Below are 18,815 nucleotides of genomic sequence, written 5' to 3' on the forward strand. Positions count from 1 at the left end.
TATTTGGGGTATTCTAGTATGGAGCAATCAACTAATTGGTAAGGATTAATCGATTAATCAAACCTTTGGCAGATAATAGAAGACTTGTCAATCAACTAGCTAGTTGGCTAAGGTTCATTTAGCCAAGAATAAAATATTTTTTGGTTGACTGGTATAATCAACTCAATATTGAATAGTCGATTGATGGTAGATCCACTCAACTGATGCTACAATGACCAATTGAAATATAGCCGAAGATGAAAGGTTCAATGACAAATTTTGGATAAGATATTGTTGATAGTCAATTGATGGTTGCTACATTAGCATAACTATATATAGGATTCAAGAAGAAAACTATAAAAGAAACTAAAAGGATTGCAAGAAGGGGTATCAATCAAGTGCAAATTATGTTGAAACTGCCTTCATAAAAGCTTTATTATAAATAGTTTCCTCTTTATTTCATCTTATATATTTGTTGATTTGTCAATACTTAACTAAAGAGGAAAAAATATTGAGTCATCCACCAAAGGTTGGATAGATCATGGATGTGGTAGTTCTGGAAAATCATTTCTTCAGCAAAAGATGGAATCTGCCATCCCAGCGATCCCATACGGTCGATCCCATGACCATTTGTGAAAAGGTAAATTGAGAAGCTGCAGCTGGTCACTGTGGGGGAGGACATTATCTCAACTTCATCGAGATTCGACTCTTGCCTACTTTAATAAGTCTATCTCATAGTAACCAACTCATCCATGCCCCGGGGACGATAGTTCTGAAAAATCATGAACCATATTAAATTAATGTGCCCCTAGTTTGATTTTTAATTTTGTGTTCTCTATTTTATTTTTTATTTCATTTTTGCAGGATATATTTTTTATAGGGCACACTTCATATAAAAAATGGTATTCACCACCCTTTACCACATTCATCACATCTCACTTGATATCTATGTTCCTTAATGCAAAATATGAAATTCACCCATATTGTTTGAGTGAGATGTAAAACGCCCCCAAGGCATAGCTGAGTTGGTTACGACGGAGCAGACTTGCAAAAAAGGACAAGGGTTCGATTCTCGACGAAGTCGAGCAACACCCTCCTCCGTCGTGACCAACTGTAGTTTCTCAATTTACCTCCTCACAGATGGTCGTGGGGTCGACCGTGTAGGGCCGCTGGGGTAGCAGATTCTACCTTTTTTGTAGAAGAGTGAGATGTAAAACGAGATATTCTTATCTTTACTATGTGATCATGCAACTTCAATCAAAGCAAAGTATCAAGTCAAACATACTAAATGGATATTGAATTAAATTCAACATAAATTTTACTTCTACAAAATTCACTAATGAGTGGTGAAAGACTTGGGCCACCAATATATGTTTGGCCCAACCAAATTCACCAACCATTCCTTATAAATCCATCTTCTACTAATAGTCTTAGTTTTGGATTGTCCCTTGCAATAAGACAATGATAAGTTTTTTCTTTGGCATTTGACTGAAACACATAAGCAAGTTTTGATGTTATCCAAATCACGTACCTTTTATAATTAGGTACTTTTATAATACTCAAATCATGTACCATATTCTTGAAATACCTCTTCTCATTCTCTATAGGTCCATCAGTCAGTTTCATTCGAAATTGAATGATGGACCTAAAGAACTTTGAATCACTTCAAATTAAAATCAATGTACTCTTGAAACCCTCCTTAATTTATTTATGCACTCAGATCTAAATTTGATAATCTAAATTGAAAGCAATGAATTAAATTGAGAACACATCTCTAAATTTTTACTCTATTAATTCAAAAATTCATTGCTCTCAATTTACACTATCGATTTCATATTTGAGAGAATAAATATATTAAAGAGATTTTTAAGAGTACATTGACTGATTGACCTACAACAAAAATTCAAAAATTTAATATTTTTCGAACAAGGAGAGTCCTAAGATGTGTTGGTTGGTAAGTATCATTGTCCTAAGCCATATAATGAACTTGTGATAAATTTTATCGAGTCTTTAGTTTAAAATTTTACTACTCTTAATTTATGCTATCAAATTCAGATGTGAGAGCATAGATATATTAAAAGATTTTCAGAAGTACATTAATTTTGATTTAAAGTGATTCAAAGTTTCTTAACTCCATTAGTTAATTTCAAATGAAACTGACTGATTGACTTACACAATTCAAAATTTCAAAAATTTGATATTTTTCTAAACAAAGAGTTCCAAGAACTCATCAGTGGTATTAATTAATGAGAATCATTATCCTAAATCTTATAATGAGCTTGTGATAAATTTTATCAAATCTTTATAAGTGTAAAATTTTACTGCTCTCCATTTATACCATCAAATTTAGATCCGAAGATATAAATACATTAAAGAGATTTTCAAGAATAGATATTTTGATTTGAAAATGATTGATGAACGTAGAGAGAAAAGAATATTTCAGAAATATTAATACATGATTTGAACATTATGAAAGTTGAATACGTGATTTGGATAATACCAAAACTTGATTACGCAGCTCAATAAAATATCATTTTTTTTTCTTTCTTAGTTGCCTCCTAGTTTAGCCATTATTGCTAAAATTTACTTTTTGGATCCCAATAATCATGTTCACGATATTTGAGCAAATTTTTTCTAAAGCTAACTTCAAGAAATCTACTTGATTCCTCAAAGTATCTTTTCTCTACATTAAGTTCCTTAATCCTACTTTCATGAACTTCATTGAAATGTGTAAGTAAACTAAGTTTGGTCTTCGAGCTAAAATCTCTTCTTTAATCCCTTGTTCTTAATCTTACAACTTTGAGGATCTATAACTAACTTAGGCTGTTGGCTCGCAAACACCATATTGAGTTACACATTAGACAAATAGTGTAACTATCCAAATGGCAGTAAATATTAAATTTAAAACTTCTGGTGCAGTCAGACCCATGAGCACATTTGCACTTGATAACTAGGGAAGAGATCTGGTAAGATAACTTACCACTGTTATCTACTTTGCATCCACATTAGGTACTTTGATCTCCAAAACATTATAATGACAAAAATTACAGGTATGATGCTTGTCTCAGTTAAACTCTCAAACTTATTCCATGCAAACAAATCTGTTAGTATTAAGTTATGGGAAGTCGAAGCAGATGATTCATAGCCACACCTTCCACATTTTCTGGGTGTGCTCAAAAAAACTTTGCTAAACTGCCTGGATGAACAGCGCAACTGGATGGCTGGTTGGTTGCGTTTAAATATAGAATTGCTGCAGCATCTTTGGCGTTTGGTTTGCATACTACACAAAGAGCTGGTCTAAAGTATTGAAGATCACCCTGCTGCCTCATCTACAAGGACATGCAAATGTCAAGAAGTAGCAAATGCATACAATTGCCAAAATTTCACTGCTTGCTACAATTCAACAATCCCCACATAGAGATAGACATTAGATGAATAGTGCAACTATCCAAAAAGTAGTAAATTCAATCTATCAACTTTTGGTGCAGGCAGATTTATAAGCAAATTTCATTTCACAGTGAGGGAAGATCTGACTTACCCCCTTGTGGTCACCTACTTTGCATTAGTATTAAACTCTTTGATCTCTGCAACATACTGGTCCAAGAACAACTGGATTGTTCGCCAATACCGATCACCACCAGAGTACCATGTATCCATGTGCATGCCATTTGGAAAATCCACAAATCTGCAATCCGGGTTATTTTCTATAGCTTTAGAGTGCAGCATCTGCATGTGCAAAGGGGGAACTAACTCATCTTGCAACCCAGATAGAAACAAAATAGGCTGTTCAATCTGCATGACAAAGCAAACCTGTAAAACATCTCCATCCACAGCTATTTGCTTAACAAGCATATAGATTAAAAATATGGAAGCAGAATTTTAAAAAGTAAATATCAAGAATGGCATTCCAAAGTAGGGAGTGAACTATCCTAATAATCCCATGGTTTGACGACGATGAAGTTTTAACATCAAAAGTAAACATTTATAGAAAATGATGGTTTGTCAATGTGGAGACTTTTAGATCAGTATCAGATTCCCTGTTAGATTAGATGGTTCATGGCAGAGGTTTCTAAATATTATTTCTATATGCATAGTATTGCAGTCTGGTATTTAGTCTGGAGTTTAGGCCTTTGGAATGGATATCATTATCTTGACTATTAACTTTTTGTTGATGGCCAAGAGCTACAGCAATGCAGAGAGATGGCTCTGCAGATTTTAATAAGGGTACATTACTATTCCTAAAACACAAATCAGTGGGAACAAAACTTTGAAAAGTATATGCAGACAACATCATAATAAATAAAAATAATGTAACTCTATCACGAATAACAAAAGGAAAATGCAAGCAGAATAAATATTCCAACAGTTGTAATAGACAACTTGTACTGGTTATGCAAACAACTCCAGAATTTAATCTGTTAATCTTGCTAAGGAAGTTCAATCATAGTTGACTTCCTCCTAATCATCTCGCTCCTCTCTCTTCATTTGTGTCATGTAGTCATTCATTTATTTATATCACTTGATATAAATGAATTTGAAACTCCATCTTGGTTGAGCTCATTAAACCTAGCTATTAAATCTAGCATCAAGCATAACTGGTGTAATCTCTTTTCTTTACCATAAAGAAATCTTTCCTTGACAACATCAAATCTTATTAGGTCACATAATTTTTCTCCTTTCATGTTTTTTCTTCTTATTTTTTTTTATTATATAGCTATTTTAAATTAAGCATAATGTTAGAATATTTAGGGATCATTCTCATGACCATTCTCAGTGCCCATCAGATTAAGGATTCTATGTCAACTTATCTGAGTTCGGTGTCTAGCCTTCTTTGTGACTTCAATGAACTGCTTCCACCTGCGGCCACTCCTGTTGCAGAGCTTGAAAATTGGAATAAATTTTTTATGTCTCTGGTTTTATATGGTTTGCCCACAGATTATTCTCATGTTCGTGATCAGATCTTGGGTAGCCCCACAGAGGCTACCATGGACAGTACCTAGGCAACTCTCCTTCGTGTCTCTGCCAAAGTCTTGGCATTGCCTTCTTCCAATCATGTTGACTCATCAACTTTGGTCTCTCGAAACAACAGACCTCTACCTCGTAAGGGTGGCAAAGGATGCCCTTGGTGTGATCATTGCTACCGACCAGTATAGCCGTCAATTTGGGTTAGGGCCGCTAGGTTGGCCCGCCCCGCCAAGTAATTTAAGCAGATTGGGTTGAAATTTTATTAACCCATTTTAAGATGGGTTCAGATGGGTTGGCCCACCTAAGCCCGCGACCTGCGTGAGTTGGCCCGCGGGTTGAGAAAGTTTATTTATTTATTTTAAATTTTAAAATTAAAGTAGAAAACTCAATAAATTAGTGGGTTTGATCCATTCAAATTACAATTCAAGTTTAAAAATTATAATTCAAACTTAAAAATTTCAAGTTAATCAATTTAAATTATAATTTAAACTTAAAATTTTTAATATTTTTTTTATTTTTTAACAGGCCCGCGGGTTGGCCCGCCTAACCCGCGACCCGCCTTGAATTGGGTTGGGTTGGAGATTTCCCAACCCGCCAAGTTGGTGGGTTAGCCCGTCCCGCCCCGCCATATGATGGGCCTGCCGTGGGTTGGCCCGCCCCGTCATGGGTTGACCCCTACCGACCAGGACACACGATTGATAAATGTTAGAGTCTACATGGTCGACCTCCCCGTGCTGCGTAGATCTTCTAGAGTTCTGTCACTCCTTCAATTTCCACTTCACAGTTGCCACCAAATCTGACCCCACCGCCTTCCTATGACGACTTTCTGAAATGGTATAAGGATCAGGCTTCTGATTCACCTGCTGTCATTGCACTCACTGGTAATTCCTTTGCTGGCATATCTCACTCTTCGAGTCCATCGATTCTCGATTCCGAGGCCACCGATCATATCATTAGTAATAGATCTCTTTTTTCTTCTCTCTCTACTTTTGGTTATTTACCCTTTGTCACCATGGCAAATGGTTCTCAAACTCAGTCCTAGGGTGTTGGTATTGTTCATCATTCTCCGTCTTTTTCTATTCATAATGTTCTTTATGTTCCCGGTGCTCCCTTTAATTTATTATCCATTAGTCAACTTACTCGGTCTCTTGATTGTGTCATCTCGTTTACTAAATCTTCTGTTTCCTTACAGGACCGGAGTACAGGGAGGATGATTGGCTTCGGATGTGAGTCTCATGGCCTATATCGACTTCAACAATCCTCTCTTGTTGGTTCGGTGGCGGCATCTCCACTTCTTATTCATGCTCAGTTGGGACATCCTGGTCTTGATAAGTTGAAACAATTACATCCTGGTCTTTCTCACTTAGAGTCTTTATCTTGTAAGTCATGTCAATTAGGAAAGCATGTTCGTAGTTCTTTTTCTTCTCGCACTGTGAGTCGAACTACGTCCCCCTTTGCTTTGGTTCATTCCGATGTTTGGGGTCCGAGTCGTGTTTCTTCTACATTGGGGTCACGATATTTTGTTACCTTTATAGACGATTTTTCCTATTGTACTTGGTTATATCTGATGAAGGATCGTTCGGAGTTATTCTCTCTTTTTCAATCTTTTTTCGATGAAATTAAAACTCAATTTGGTATTCTCTTCGAACTTTGCAGAGTGATAATGCACGTGAGTATCTATCTACTCCGTTTCAGACCTTCTTGGCGTATCATGGTGTGTTGCATCGGACGTCTTGTCCTCATACCCCTCAACAGAATGGAGTTGCTAAACGCAAAAATCGTCATCTTCTTGAGACCACCCGAACTCTTCTTCTCCATTCTCATGTTCCTCATCGGTTTTGGGGTGACGCTGTACTTACTGCGTGCTATCTCATCAATCGCATGCCTTCCTCTACTCTACATGGTCAAATACCTCATCATATTCTTTATCCTCATCAGTCTCTTCATCCTTTACCACCTAAGGTCTTTGGTTCTATATGTTTTACTCATACTCTCGATCCTGGCATTGACAAACTCTCTCCTCGGTCTCATAAATGTGTCTTTTTCTTTTTTTCCTTGGATACTCACGGTCTCAAAAAGGGTACAAATGTTATTCCCCTACTCTCCGTCGATACTTCATCTCTACTGATGTCACGTTCTTTGATTCGGTTCCATTTTTTGGATCTAATGGATCTCCGTTCGAGTTTTCTCCTTCTATGCCTGCGCCAATGACTATCTTTTATCCTCCGAAGATGTCTCTGTCACCTCCTTCCCCATCTCCTCCATTGCCAAACGCCCCATCTCCTCCATTACAGGTTTATCAGCGTCGTCCTCGTCCTGCTTTGCCACTGCCCACCACTGACGCTGCCATGGACACATCTTTGGAGCCAAGTCTTTCGCCTCTTCCTCCGATCCCATCTCCTGAGTCTGATATTCCCATTGCACTTCGGAAAAGTATGCGTTCCACTTGTAATCCTTCTCATTATGTTTCTTTGAGTTATCATCGTATTTTTCCTTTCTATTATTCTTGTCTTTCCTCTTTGTCGTCTGTTTCTCTTCCGAAGACTGCAGGTGATGCCTTTGCCCATCCAGGATGGAAACAGGCTATGCTCGATGAAATGTGTCTTACAAAGCAGTGGGGCTTGGGATCTCGTTCCTCTACCACCAGGGAAGTCAGTTGTCGGTTGTCGATGGGTATATACGGTGAAAATTGGTCCAGATGGAAAGGTTGCCCGGCTTAAGGCTCGCCTCGTTGCTAAGGGCTATATTCAGATCTTCGGATTGTATTATAGGGACATTTTTTCTCTTGTTGCCAAGATGTCCTCTGTGCGTCTATTCCTGTCCATTGCTGCGATTCGACATTGGCCTCTTTATCAATTGGACATCAAAAATGCTTTCTTACACGGTGACCTGCTCGAGGAAGTCTACATAGAGCAACCTCTGTGTTTTGTTGCTCAGGGGGAGTCTTCTGGTCTTGTATGTCGCCTGCAGAAATCTTTATATGGCCTCAAGCAGTCTCCCAGAGCATGGTTCGGTAGATTTAGTACTGTAATTCAACAGTTTGACATGACCCGGAGTGAGGCTGACCATTGTCTTTTATCGCCACTCATCTACTGGTTGCATCTACTTAGTAGTTTATGTTGATGATATTGTTATCACAGGTAGTGATCATCTCGGGATTTCACAGGTAAAACAGCATCTTTTTAAACATTTCCAGACAAAAGATCTCGACAAACTCAAATATTTTTTGAGAATAGAAGTAGCACAGTACAAAGATGGGATTATCATATCTCAAAGGAAGTATGCAATGGAAATTCTAGAAGAAACAGGCATGTTAAACTCAAAGACAGTTGACAACCCCATGGATCCTAATATCAAACTCCTGCCAAATCAGGGGGAGTCTCTTTCAAATCCTGAACGATACACACGATTAGTAGGGAGACTAAGCTACCTTACTGTTACTCGTCCGGATATCTCATTTGCAGTAAGTATAGTAAGTCAATTTCTCAACTCTCTATGCAAGGAACATTGGGATGCTGTGACTTGCATTATCCGATATATCAGAGGCGCTCCAGGAAAGTGTTTTTTGTACGGAGACAAAGGGCATACTCGAGTTGTAGGGTATTCTGATGCCGATTGGGCAGGATCTCCCATTGATAGGAAATCTACTTCTGGGTTTTGTATATTTGTCGGAGATAATCTTGTTTCTTGGAAAAGCAAAAAAGCAGAATGTTGTAGCAAGATCCAGTGCAGAGGCAAAATATTAAACTATGGTCATAGCCAGTCAAGAGCTTATATGGCTCAAACAGTTGCTTCAAGAACTATGATTTGAAGAGGTTACACAAATGTCACTTATATGTGACAACCAAGCCGCCATGCATATCGCCTCGAATCCAGTTTTTCATGAGAGGACAAAGCATATTGAAATCGACTGTCACTTTGTCAGAGAGAAAGTCATATCTGGTGAAATATCTACTAGTTTTGTTAACTCACATGATCAACTAGCAGATATATTCACTAAGTCACTGAAAGGTCTTCGAATCGACTACATATGTAACAAGCTGGGTGCATATGATTTATATTCTCCAGCTTATAGGGAATGTTAGAATATTTAGGGATATTAGCCTATAAAAATATATATTTTCCTAGAATAGGTCTCCTAGAATAGGTCCCTAAAATCTGTATATAAATAGGGCCTATTTCTTGTAATGAAATAAGATTTCATGTATTATTTTACACATAACTAGGATATGTGATCACGTATGCTTATGTGAACCCTGCACCTGTGTTTGCTGGTGCATATGCAGCCACATGAAAATATCTTTAGAACAATTATGGGAACTTGTACACATGAAGGTCGACTAAGCAAGACCCTACTTCAACTGGAGAGGTAAATGGACTTATAATTCAGATAATATTAAGGTGGCCCAGCTCATTTGTATGAAATATGAACAGGAGTAGAGTGAAATTCATTTATATTTTGGAGATGAGTTGTGAAGGAAACTAAAAGTTCGTGGAGTATTTTTATTTGTTCTCTACCTAACTGACTGTTTTTAAACACTAAAAACTAGCTTGGTAACTGTCCTAGTCCAGGTTTAAAATATCATGAGTTTTGGTCCCCGGTCAAAACAGTCCAAGCCGGTACCATATTGTTCTCACATTCAACACACTTAAACATGCTTCAAAGCATTTTGAAATGAATTCAAATGAATTTTAATCCAATAATCCCCTTTTGACTCAGTTTGTTCAACTCTATATATAAGCCTCTACCAATCATAAAGTCAATTGAATCAGCAAAAAGTTACAAAATACAAGAATAATTTGACTAATGATTACCTTATTACTAAAATGAATGCCGTGCATTTAATAGGAGAATTGAATCATGTGGAATCCTATTGAAATTAATATCATAATTTTTCAAGTTCTATATTAAATAATCCTCATAATATCTGATACTAGAAATATTTATAAGATACGTATCTCAGCTAATCACTAGCAGATGGAGTTAGCCTGACACAATTGAAGTTAGATAAGGTATAGTACAAAATATGGATACATTTCAATTTCCCCAGCTTTTCTATCACTCTTCATTGCTAATGTTGGTGCTCCAATGCATCTCCTCTTCCCCTCCACCTCCCAAATGTTCTAGCTCCTCCCCATAACCAGTAGATGAAATCAAACAATGATTAATAGGAAAAGAAACTTCCTATCTCAATCAGTACCAACCATTGGTGTGTTTCCTCTTCCCCTCCACCTCCCAAGTGTTCTAGCTCCTTCCCATAACGAGTAGATGAAATCAAACAAAGATTAATAGGAAGAGAGCCTTCCTATCTTGACCAGTACCAACCATTAGTGCATATCCTCTTCCCCTCCCTCTTTATAGTGTTTCATCTCATTGTAATAGGCAGAGATGGGTAAGGGAAGTGAATTTTCGAACTTGATTAATTCTGGATGGTAATGGCCAAGACAAGCCCTATCTTGCTTGGTAACACCAAAACCATATCAACACAAGAAACACACTAACATTTACTACTTGAGATACAATATCAATATCAATATCAATTAACGATTGGAATGCTAGATTTTAACCATGCCAGCCGATACTAATTAACACTTGAAACCATGGTCCTACTTACAGAAGCTCATTCCATGAAACAATCAATAACCAAGACCATACCAGCCTTACTAATATTTGCAATTAACAGAAAAAAACCAATCCCACTGACAAACTCTCAAATTAGTATTAGTGCATAATGCATATTGGCCAAAGGTAAACCATGACACCCAAAAAAGATAAGTAGTCTCTAGCCTAGAATCACCAAATAATCATCCAACAACTTATTAGAATAAATAAATGGGAACAACTTCCAGGCCTTTAGCAACTTTGTTGCCAGTACCTTCAATACCATAAAACACTTGAATCACATAATTTTAAAAATGTGCCAATCTTACTGCATATATAAACTTGGTTTTTTGAGACACAGTCAATGAAGGTGTAAAGCATAGGAAAAGATTTTGTTCTCACAAAAGTAGAATCATAAATTTGCTCGTTCCTGGAACCTGCATTGGAAACCTCATGCACCAGGCATAGAACTCATTCTATTGAAGTAGGAAATGAACCTGAAGATTGGATTAAACGGATCATCAACAAGTCATATTTGATTGCTTCTACTACTTGGTTATTGTCATCATCCAGGATCTTGCACTTATTAGACATGGCAATGTCACTGATTTGTTTCTCAAGATGTTTTGATTAAACATTAACAAGTTAAAATTACAACCATGCCAGAGTAACCTTACTAACATTTAATTGGACAGGAAAATCCAAAATAGGTAAGCAAATATTCGTTGGAATTATAGCCTGCTTATTATTAACATCTTAACGTCCAAACCATTAGATTGAGGCCAACTAGACCTAGAACATTTAAGATAATGCATTGATGGTTCTACACATAATCATCTCTACGAAAGTTCAAGACTAAGTTAAAAGGTGTAGAACAAAATTTTGCAATCGACATCGAACTAAGTTATCCATATGCTCTCAACACCTTAGATCTTGAAGTTGAAAATGGATGAAAACCATTAAAATAACTGAAGATTGATTTTGGTCATACCAACAATATCTAATTTTCATGCCAATTTCTTTTATTAGCAAATAAACAATCAGTAGACTATGATTCCATATCAACTCATGACGAGATGAGTCAACCTACCAGAAATCCGTCATATGGCGGGGTGGGAGCGGCCCAACCCACCAACTTAGTGGACTGGAAAATCTCCAACCCAACCCAACCCAACCCAAAGCAGGTTGCGGGTTAGGCAGGCCAACTCACGGGTCTGTCAAAAAATAAAAAAGTATATAAAATATTAAAATTTTTACGTTCAAATTATAGTTTAAATGGGTCAAGTTGAAATTTTTAAGTTTAGATTGTGATTTACACGAGTCAAGCCCACTAATCCGTTGAGTTTTCTACTTTTATTTTAAATTTCAAAAAAAAAAAAAAGCTTTCTCAACCCGCGGACTAACCCAAGCCCCCCACGGGCCAGACCCACGTAGGTTGCGGACCTAGCGGGTCAGCCCACCTGAACCCACCTTAAAATGGATTGATAAAATTTCAACTCAATCCGCTTAAATTATTTGACGGGGCAAGCCAACCCGACGGACCCAACCCAAATTGACAGCTCTATTTTAAAGTGTACTTAAATAACTCAAGGCTTGGGTATTATTTGGACAATTTAAGTAATTTAACTACATTGACCCACTTCTAGTCAAAATGCCAAGTTGAATTAATGTATAGATGGCCTTTGCAAGTTGTACGGTGCAAAATTTACATTAATCACATATGTTTGTCCAAGTTCAAATTCTTTTTCTAGTGAATTTTCTTTCCAGTTTTGGGATGCAAATAATATTGAGAGAAGTCATCCATTTTGGATACATTTTTGATATGCAACATGAAAACAACAACAATTTTGCTTGTATATGGTTCAAAATCTCTTTAAAACCGCCATGCTAGTGCCGAATCTGGATGAAAAAGGTTGAGGGTTACGTTAGGTTGTCAATCAACATCAAACACAAGCAAATGTTCTATGAATAGATCCATCAAACTATTATGTTAATGCTAGGTTGTTCCCCTGAAGAAACGCATTATAGAGTCCGACTGCAATGTCTTAGCAAGTTTATGAGAACTTGGATGTAGTTTTAAATATGTAAGAGTTCTCACACCATAGGTTGGATGGTTCGAAATCTCAAGTTGTGCTAGAGTTTCGATGTTTGACTGAAACAATGTTGTTTTAGTATCATGCTGATGATATGATATCTGATGTCGATGGTGAATTAGAAGGAAAGAAGAAAGAAATGAAAAAGAAAAAGATAAACAAATGTTTGCTTTAAGAGTTACAAAAACCTCACACCATGGGTTGGATGGTTCGAAATCTCAAATTGTGCTAGAGTTTCGATGTTTGACTGAAACAATTTTCAGCATTATCTTGTATGAAAAGATAAACAAATGTTTGCTTTGAGGCCAAACAATTTTAGCATTACAATGGAAACAAAACCAAAAAAAAAGATTAATAATGTTTTCATAATTTTAGCATGCCAAGAAGTGTTGAATGTTACATGAAATGGTACTCATCAATACAACAATGCAAGAAATATTATCTCAGTGTTGAGTATTATCAGTGTTGAGTATTATAGTTTTGGTAATTTATTTAGAATGATACATTTTGACCATTTCGCTTGACACAGTACCAAGGCTTGTATAGTGTAGGGGTTGAGTTCCAACTAAGGATTGAAATACTGTGTTGTGCCACTCGAAACGGATGACTTTTACTGTTCCGACACGGAACTGACATCGATATAACACGCGCGACAATTTCACGTGCGCCATCGCGTGAGTCACGCATGCGCGACAGAAGAAATTGATTATGCATAATAGAAGGAATCGATTAACACGACAGAAGGCGCAATCGATTCCTTCTGTTGATCACAAGTGTGATTAATCAAAAAAAATGTTATATAAACAGATGAAGACTTACCTGAAGCATCAGCGAAGGCAATTGATGAAACGAGACGATCGACGATAGATCAATAGCGGCGATGAGGCAACGGCGAGGTTGCGGCAAGGTGGAGGCCACTCTTCAAAAAAGTATGATTTCAACTTGAGAGAGTAGAGATGTCGCTAGGCGAAAAAATCACGTGAAAGGGAAGGAGGCGACAAAATCACGAGGAGAGAAAAGGCGAAAGTCGAAATCGCAGAATCGCGAGGATAGGGTTTTATTAAAATTTAATATAACGGTTTTAATTAAAATCATTAATCGTAAAATAAAATAAAAATTTATAGTTATAATTAGTGTTATATCTATTATATCAGTATTATATAAGTCTCTTATAAAATGCAATATTTAAATTATTTATATATAATTTCTAATTAATAATTAATTACTATATAAATTATAACTATATATTATATAAATTAGTAATTAAATAAATAAATTGTTAATTAACTAATATAATTATAATATAGAATTTTATATTTTTATTAAAAATATAAAAAAATAAAGTAAACAAATAAAAATATTCTAATTAACAATTTTTACTTAGCTTTCTACTTTAGGATTCTTGTGATCTTTATGCCTAGGAAATACTTTAGATTATCTGCCTCTTATTTTGGAATTCTGAGAAAGGTATGCTGTCAAATTATGATTCCTAATAAAACACTTATAATCTTGTGCACTTCTTATCATTCTAAATTGAGAAAGTTGAATTTATATTCCTATGAGATTGTTTCAACTTTATAAAAATGTGTTATATAGGAGGTTGTTCTTTGTATACTTAATTTGTAAGTTTACAATGATAAAGACATTCTTCACGTTACCTAAAAACTTTTATACCAATAAATATATAAGCTGTAATTTTTTATATATAGTATATAAAATATATAAATTGTAATTTTTGATATATATTATATAAAATATATAAACGGTGATTATGTAAATCTATATTATATAAATTAATAAATAATTAATTAAATTGATAATTAATAATATAATTATAATATTTATTAATTTAATTTAATTTTATTAATCTCTTTATTTAAATGAATTTTTAAATTTTTATTTTAAAGTAAAATTTCTATTGTACTTTAATAATTATTTTAAAATTTAAATAATATTTATATATGAAAATATTTATTTTATTTATTTATTATTTTCATTAAAATTAGATATTCTTCTTATAATTTTTTATCAAATAATTTTCTTATATTAATTTTGTTAATGTTATAGTTACGAATATTATTGTAAACTATTTGATCTTTTTATTATTCTTTTTTTTTATAATACATAGGTAATAGACCAAAGCAACAATCTTATAATATAACTTAGAGACATACACGTCGATTAGAGAATCAATTTCATTGGCAATATTTGCATTGCGATATAATTGGACACAACAGTAGGGTCATACGCTTAAAACAACATCTTGCTGATGGATATCCGGATGTTTCTAAATGTCCAAAAGTTTCTCAAGAAATTCGTCATGCAATGAAAGAGAAACATGATGGCAAAAAAGCATTAAAGTATAAACAACAACGTAAACTTTTTGATAGTCAAAACTCTAAAGAACCAACCTATGATGAATTTGAAGGTCGTATTGAAGTTCCAAATGATGAACAATTTTTAGTAGTTTTTAGTGCCTCTCAAACTCAATATAAATATGAGCAATATATGCGATAGTGATACTATAGTTGGCGCTAGTGGAAGTGACTCAGTTAGTGCAGTGGAAATGGCTTAACTACTGCAGCAATATTAGAAAGGAGTACAAGTGTTCGTATTTCTTCAACACAAGGTGGTATTGATCATTTTTTTCCTTCTAGAGGATGAAAACATTCAATTAATATTGTTGATATTGATCCACTAGCATTCTCAAACCAAACTAGCAAATAAACTAGGATTGATGATGCCTATAGAAGAGAGAAGAAGAAATCAATCGGTCAAAGTATTACTAAATGTTTTCATTTTAATAGTATTCTTAATGCAGCAAACAATACCTCCTACCGTAGCATGGTGTCAAACATCAAAAAATATGATCTTGGTATTCAACCTCCAACTGCATATGAAATTGTTGATCCATATTTAGATGAACAAGTGGAAGATCAAGACTTTGATCCTATCATGCAAAAAGCAATGGAGCTTATATAAGGTTACGTTAATGTGTGATAACTGGACAAGACCTACACGGATGAGTATTATCAACTTTCTACTATACTGCAATAGAAAGATGATATTTCATAAATCTATTGATGCAACTACATACTATCATTATGCACCTTATATATATCATTTAGTGGATAATATAGTTCAAAAGATAGGCGCAGAACATATAGTGTAGGTGATTATAGATAATGGTATCAACTTTAAAAGGATTGGAGAGTTATTAGAGCAAAAATATCAAACATCATTTTGGACACCATACATAGCACACTATCGATTTAATGATAGCAGATATCGATAAACTCGATATAGTGAAGAAGATAGTAAAAAAAAGTCAACCATTAACAAAATTCCTCTATAATCATCATTGGATTCATAGATTAATGAGGAAATTTATTGATGAAGAGATTCTACGATCAGGAGCGACTACGTTTGTCACTCACTTTCTCCTACTAAAATTGTTATTTTAGGAAAAAAAACAGATTGAAGACCATGTTCACTTCTGAGGATTAAAAAATCTCTCGATATTCTAACACGACCGAAGGTAAAAAGGTGCAAAACATTATTATATCTGTTAAATTTTGAGACTATATTGCAGATATTCTTATAGCAGTAGAACTCTCATACATTGTTCTACGTAAAATTGATATATACAAGAAGCCACAAATGGACAACGTTTACCGCCTAATTCATGAAGCAAAAGACAAAATTAAGAGACATCTATAATCACCAAGTATCAATATTATATTGATATAATCACTACAAGATAAAACAACGAAATGAGAAAATATATTCATTTGGCAGTACGTATTTTTTAATGATAAATTTTTTTAATATTTGCTATTAATAATTATATATGTTTAATTATTTTAGATAATTATCTCGGTTTGGCATATCAATACTGTTATAATCTTGACACAAATAAAGCACTATTAATAGCTCTAGCTCTTAGAAATATAATATCAAGATTATGAATAAATAGAAAATTAGCAGGCAATGAAAGTCGATTATTTCGAGAAACATATGGTTCTTTTAGCAATCCTTTTGCAGTGTCATGCAGATATAAAATGGATACAAGTAAATATAGTAAAAATTATTATTAATTATTGTCAACAAATATAAATATTATTTTAATTTTATTCTTATTTATCTTATAGCTGAGTGGTGATTATAATATGAAGGATCAACTCCAAATTTAAAAAAGATTGTAGTACGAATTCTCTCACAGACAACGTCTTCAAGTGGCTGTGAAAGAAATTGGATGGCTTTCTCCCTCATTCATACAAAAGTACAAAATCGTCTTTCTTATCGTTGCTTGGAGAAGATAGTCTACGTTTATTATAATATGTATCTTTAACTAAGAGCAATAACAGAAGAGAAAGAAGAACGAGAGTCTGATGATATAAACCCATTTAATATTGGATTTGTCCAAACTGAGAATATCCAATGATGGATTAGTGGAACATTGTTGAGGCTGAGAATTCATTACATAATGAAGTAGGAAATCCACCAGGACCATCTCAATTTCTTACTCAGCAAATTGAAAAAATATAAGCTAGAGGAAATATCAATAAGGAAGAATATGATGATGAATCTTTTGATCAAGAATTTCGATTTTCCAAATCTTGGCCCAAACGTTCTCAAACATCCCAACCCTAAACTAGACCAAAGTTTATAAAAAAAGACAAATGCAAAGCTCCTGCAACTTTTACTAAGAGAAAAGAAAAGTCAGAACTCCTACTTTTAAAGAAAGAGGTAATTGAGAATTAGTAAAAATCCACTCGATGCAATTGATGAGCAAAAATATGATGACAATGATAAAACATCATCACCTTCCAACATTGTAGTTTAACGAGAAGTTCGAAATAATGATAGTGATGTCGCTAACAGTGCAAGTACTCAAGGAAGTGATGACAGTGGTAATGCATCTGATGGTTGTAGAACTTATGTTCCCCCTACTCCAGCACCGGAGCCTTTAACATGCGAGAAAGATTACACACATGTAACCCAAGATAATGAGCATAGAGCTAGAACTATTAAGACTCAGTATCAACATCAATCCAAGATTGACAAATAAAAGAAAGCTCATAATTATCAAGATATGAGGAAGAGTTTAGCTGAGATTGATTTTGATTGAAGTTCATCATACTCTCAGCCTTCTTATTATAGCTCTAATGCATCATATGGTGATCCATTATATCAGAGCTCGAGGACATATGTTTATCCTTATCCTATGCCTGTACCCATTTTGATTTCAATGGTGTCAATTCAAGTCTAACTTTCAGTTGTGAATCGAGACATGTTGATGGACATATGGAGAAATCAATATTAATATTGCATGTCATAGGATGATTATTTAATCTAGGTGTTAGAGAACTATGGAGTTGATCTAACCAGAATGTTACAAGAACTAATGTTTCCATATGATTTATGCCACTCCTTTGGTATTAGTAAAGTAACATATTATAATGTATCAACTATCAATTTTAATTGAAGTTATTAATATTAATTTTCTTTAAAGAAAAATATATTTACTTGTTTTTGTCTAACAATATTAAGTTGTTCAATAATTGAGAACTTATATAAAATCAATATACAACTTATTTTTAAATTATACACAATAGACATATTTATCTAATAATTATTATATATATAAATAAAAAGTATCGAAACCGTATTGACACAGCACGATATGGTACCGAAACTATATCGTTTCGGTCTAGGACTGAAACCTTAACACAGGTAGAGATTTTAAACCTTGGTCCTAACAAGCATCAAACTAAGGAGTTTGTATCCTGGTCCCCTAAACTAAAATCCAATTGGACTTGCAAAGATTTCCCCACACTACCTCACACCCGATCAAGAAAACCCTCTAGCTCCAAGCACCCTACCAACATCATGGTGATGCCCAAAAAAGCATTATTAATTAATTAACACAAAGAAGTTCATGCATTCAAATATTGAGATGGGACATTATGGGTCTCAATTATTTGGTTCAAACCAAAAAAACTAAAGTGAACAAACAAAAGTTCAATTTGGATTTTTGTTTAGCTAAATTGATCCAGTTCTATTCAAATCAATCAAAATATAACAATTTTGGTTGGATACTTGTATATCAACCAAACCGAATTAAATGAATTTAGTTTTTTTAATTTATATATTATAAAATTCATGTTGTGATC

General features: G+C 34.5%; 1 protein-coding gene and 1 pseudogene across 1 annotated transcript in view; one reads left to right on the forward strand and one right to left on the reverse strand.

Moving 5' to 3' along the window:
• Positions 1 to 2,850: 2,850 nt before the first annotated feature.
• Positions 2,851 to 18,815, reverse strand: part of LOC141813668 (alpha/beta hydrolase domain-containing protein WAV2-like) — a 36,027-nt gene continuing 20,062 nt past the window's right edge. The window contains exons 7-8 of the mRNA XM_074701636.1: positions 3,518 to 3,771; positions 2,851 to 3,308 (exon numbers count right to left, since the gene is read on the reverse strand). Coding sequence (XP_074557737.1) covers positions 3,532 to 3,771 — 240 coding nt within the window. The 3' untranslated portion in view covers positions 2,851 to 3,308; positions 3,518 to 3,531. The remainder of the gene's footprint in view (positions 3,309 to 3,517; positions 3,772 to 18,815) is intronic.
• On the forward strand, positions 13,520 to 17,485 carry LOC141813151 (uncharacterized; annotated as a pseudogene).

Source organism: Curcuma longa, chromosome 20 (genome assembly GCF_044706935.1).
Source record: "Curcuma longa cultivar G26 ecotype Majalengka, Jawa Barat chromosome 20, ITB_CL_G26_1.1, whole genome shotgun sequence".
Taxonomy (NCBI): Eukaryota; Viridiplantae; Streptophyta; class Magnoliopsida; order Zingiberales; family Zingiberaceae; genus Curcuma; species Curcuma longa.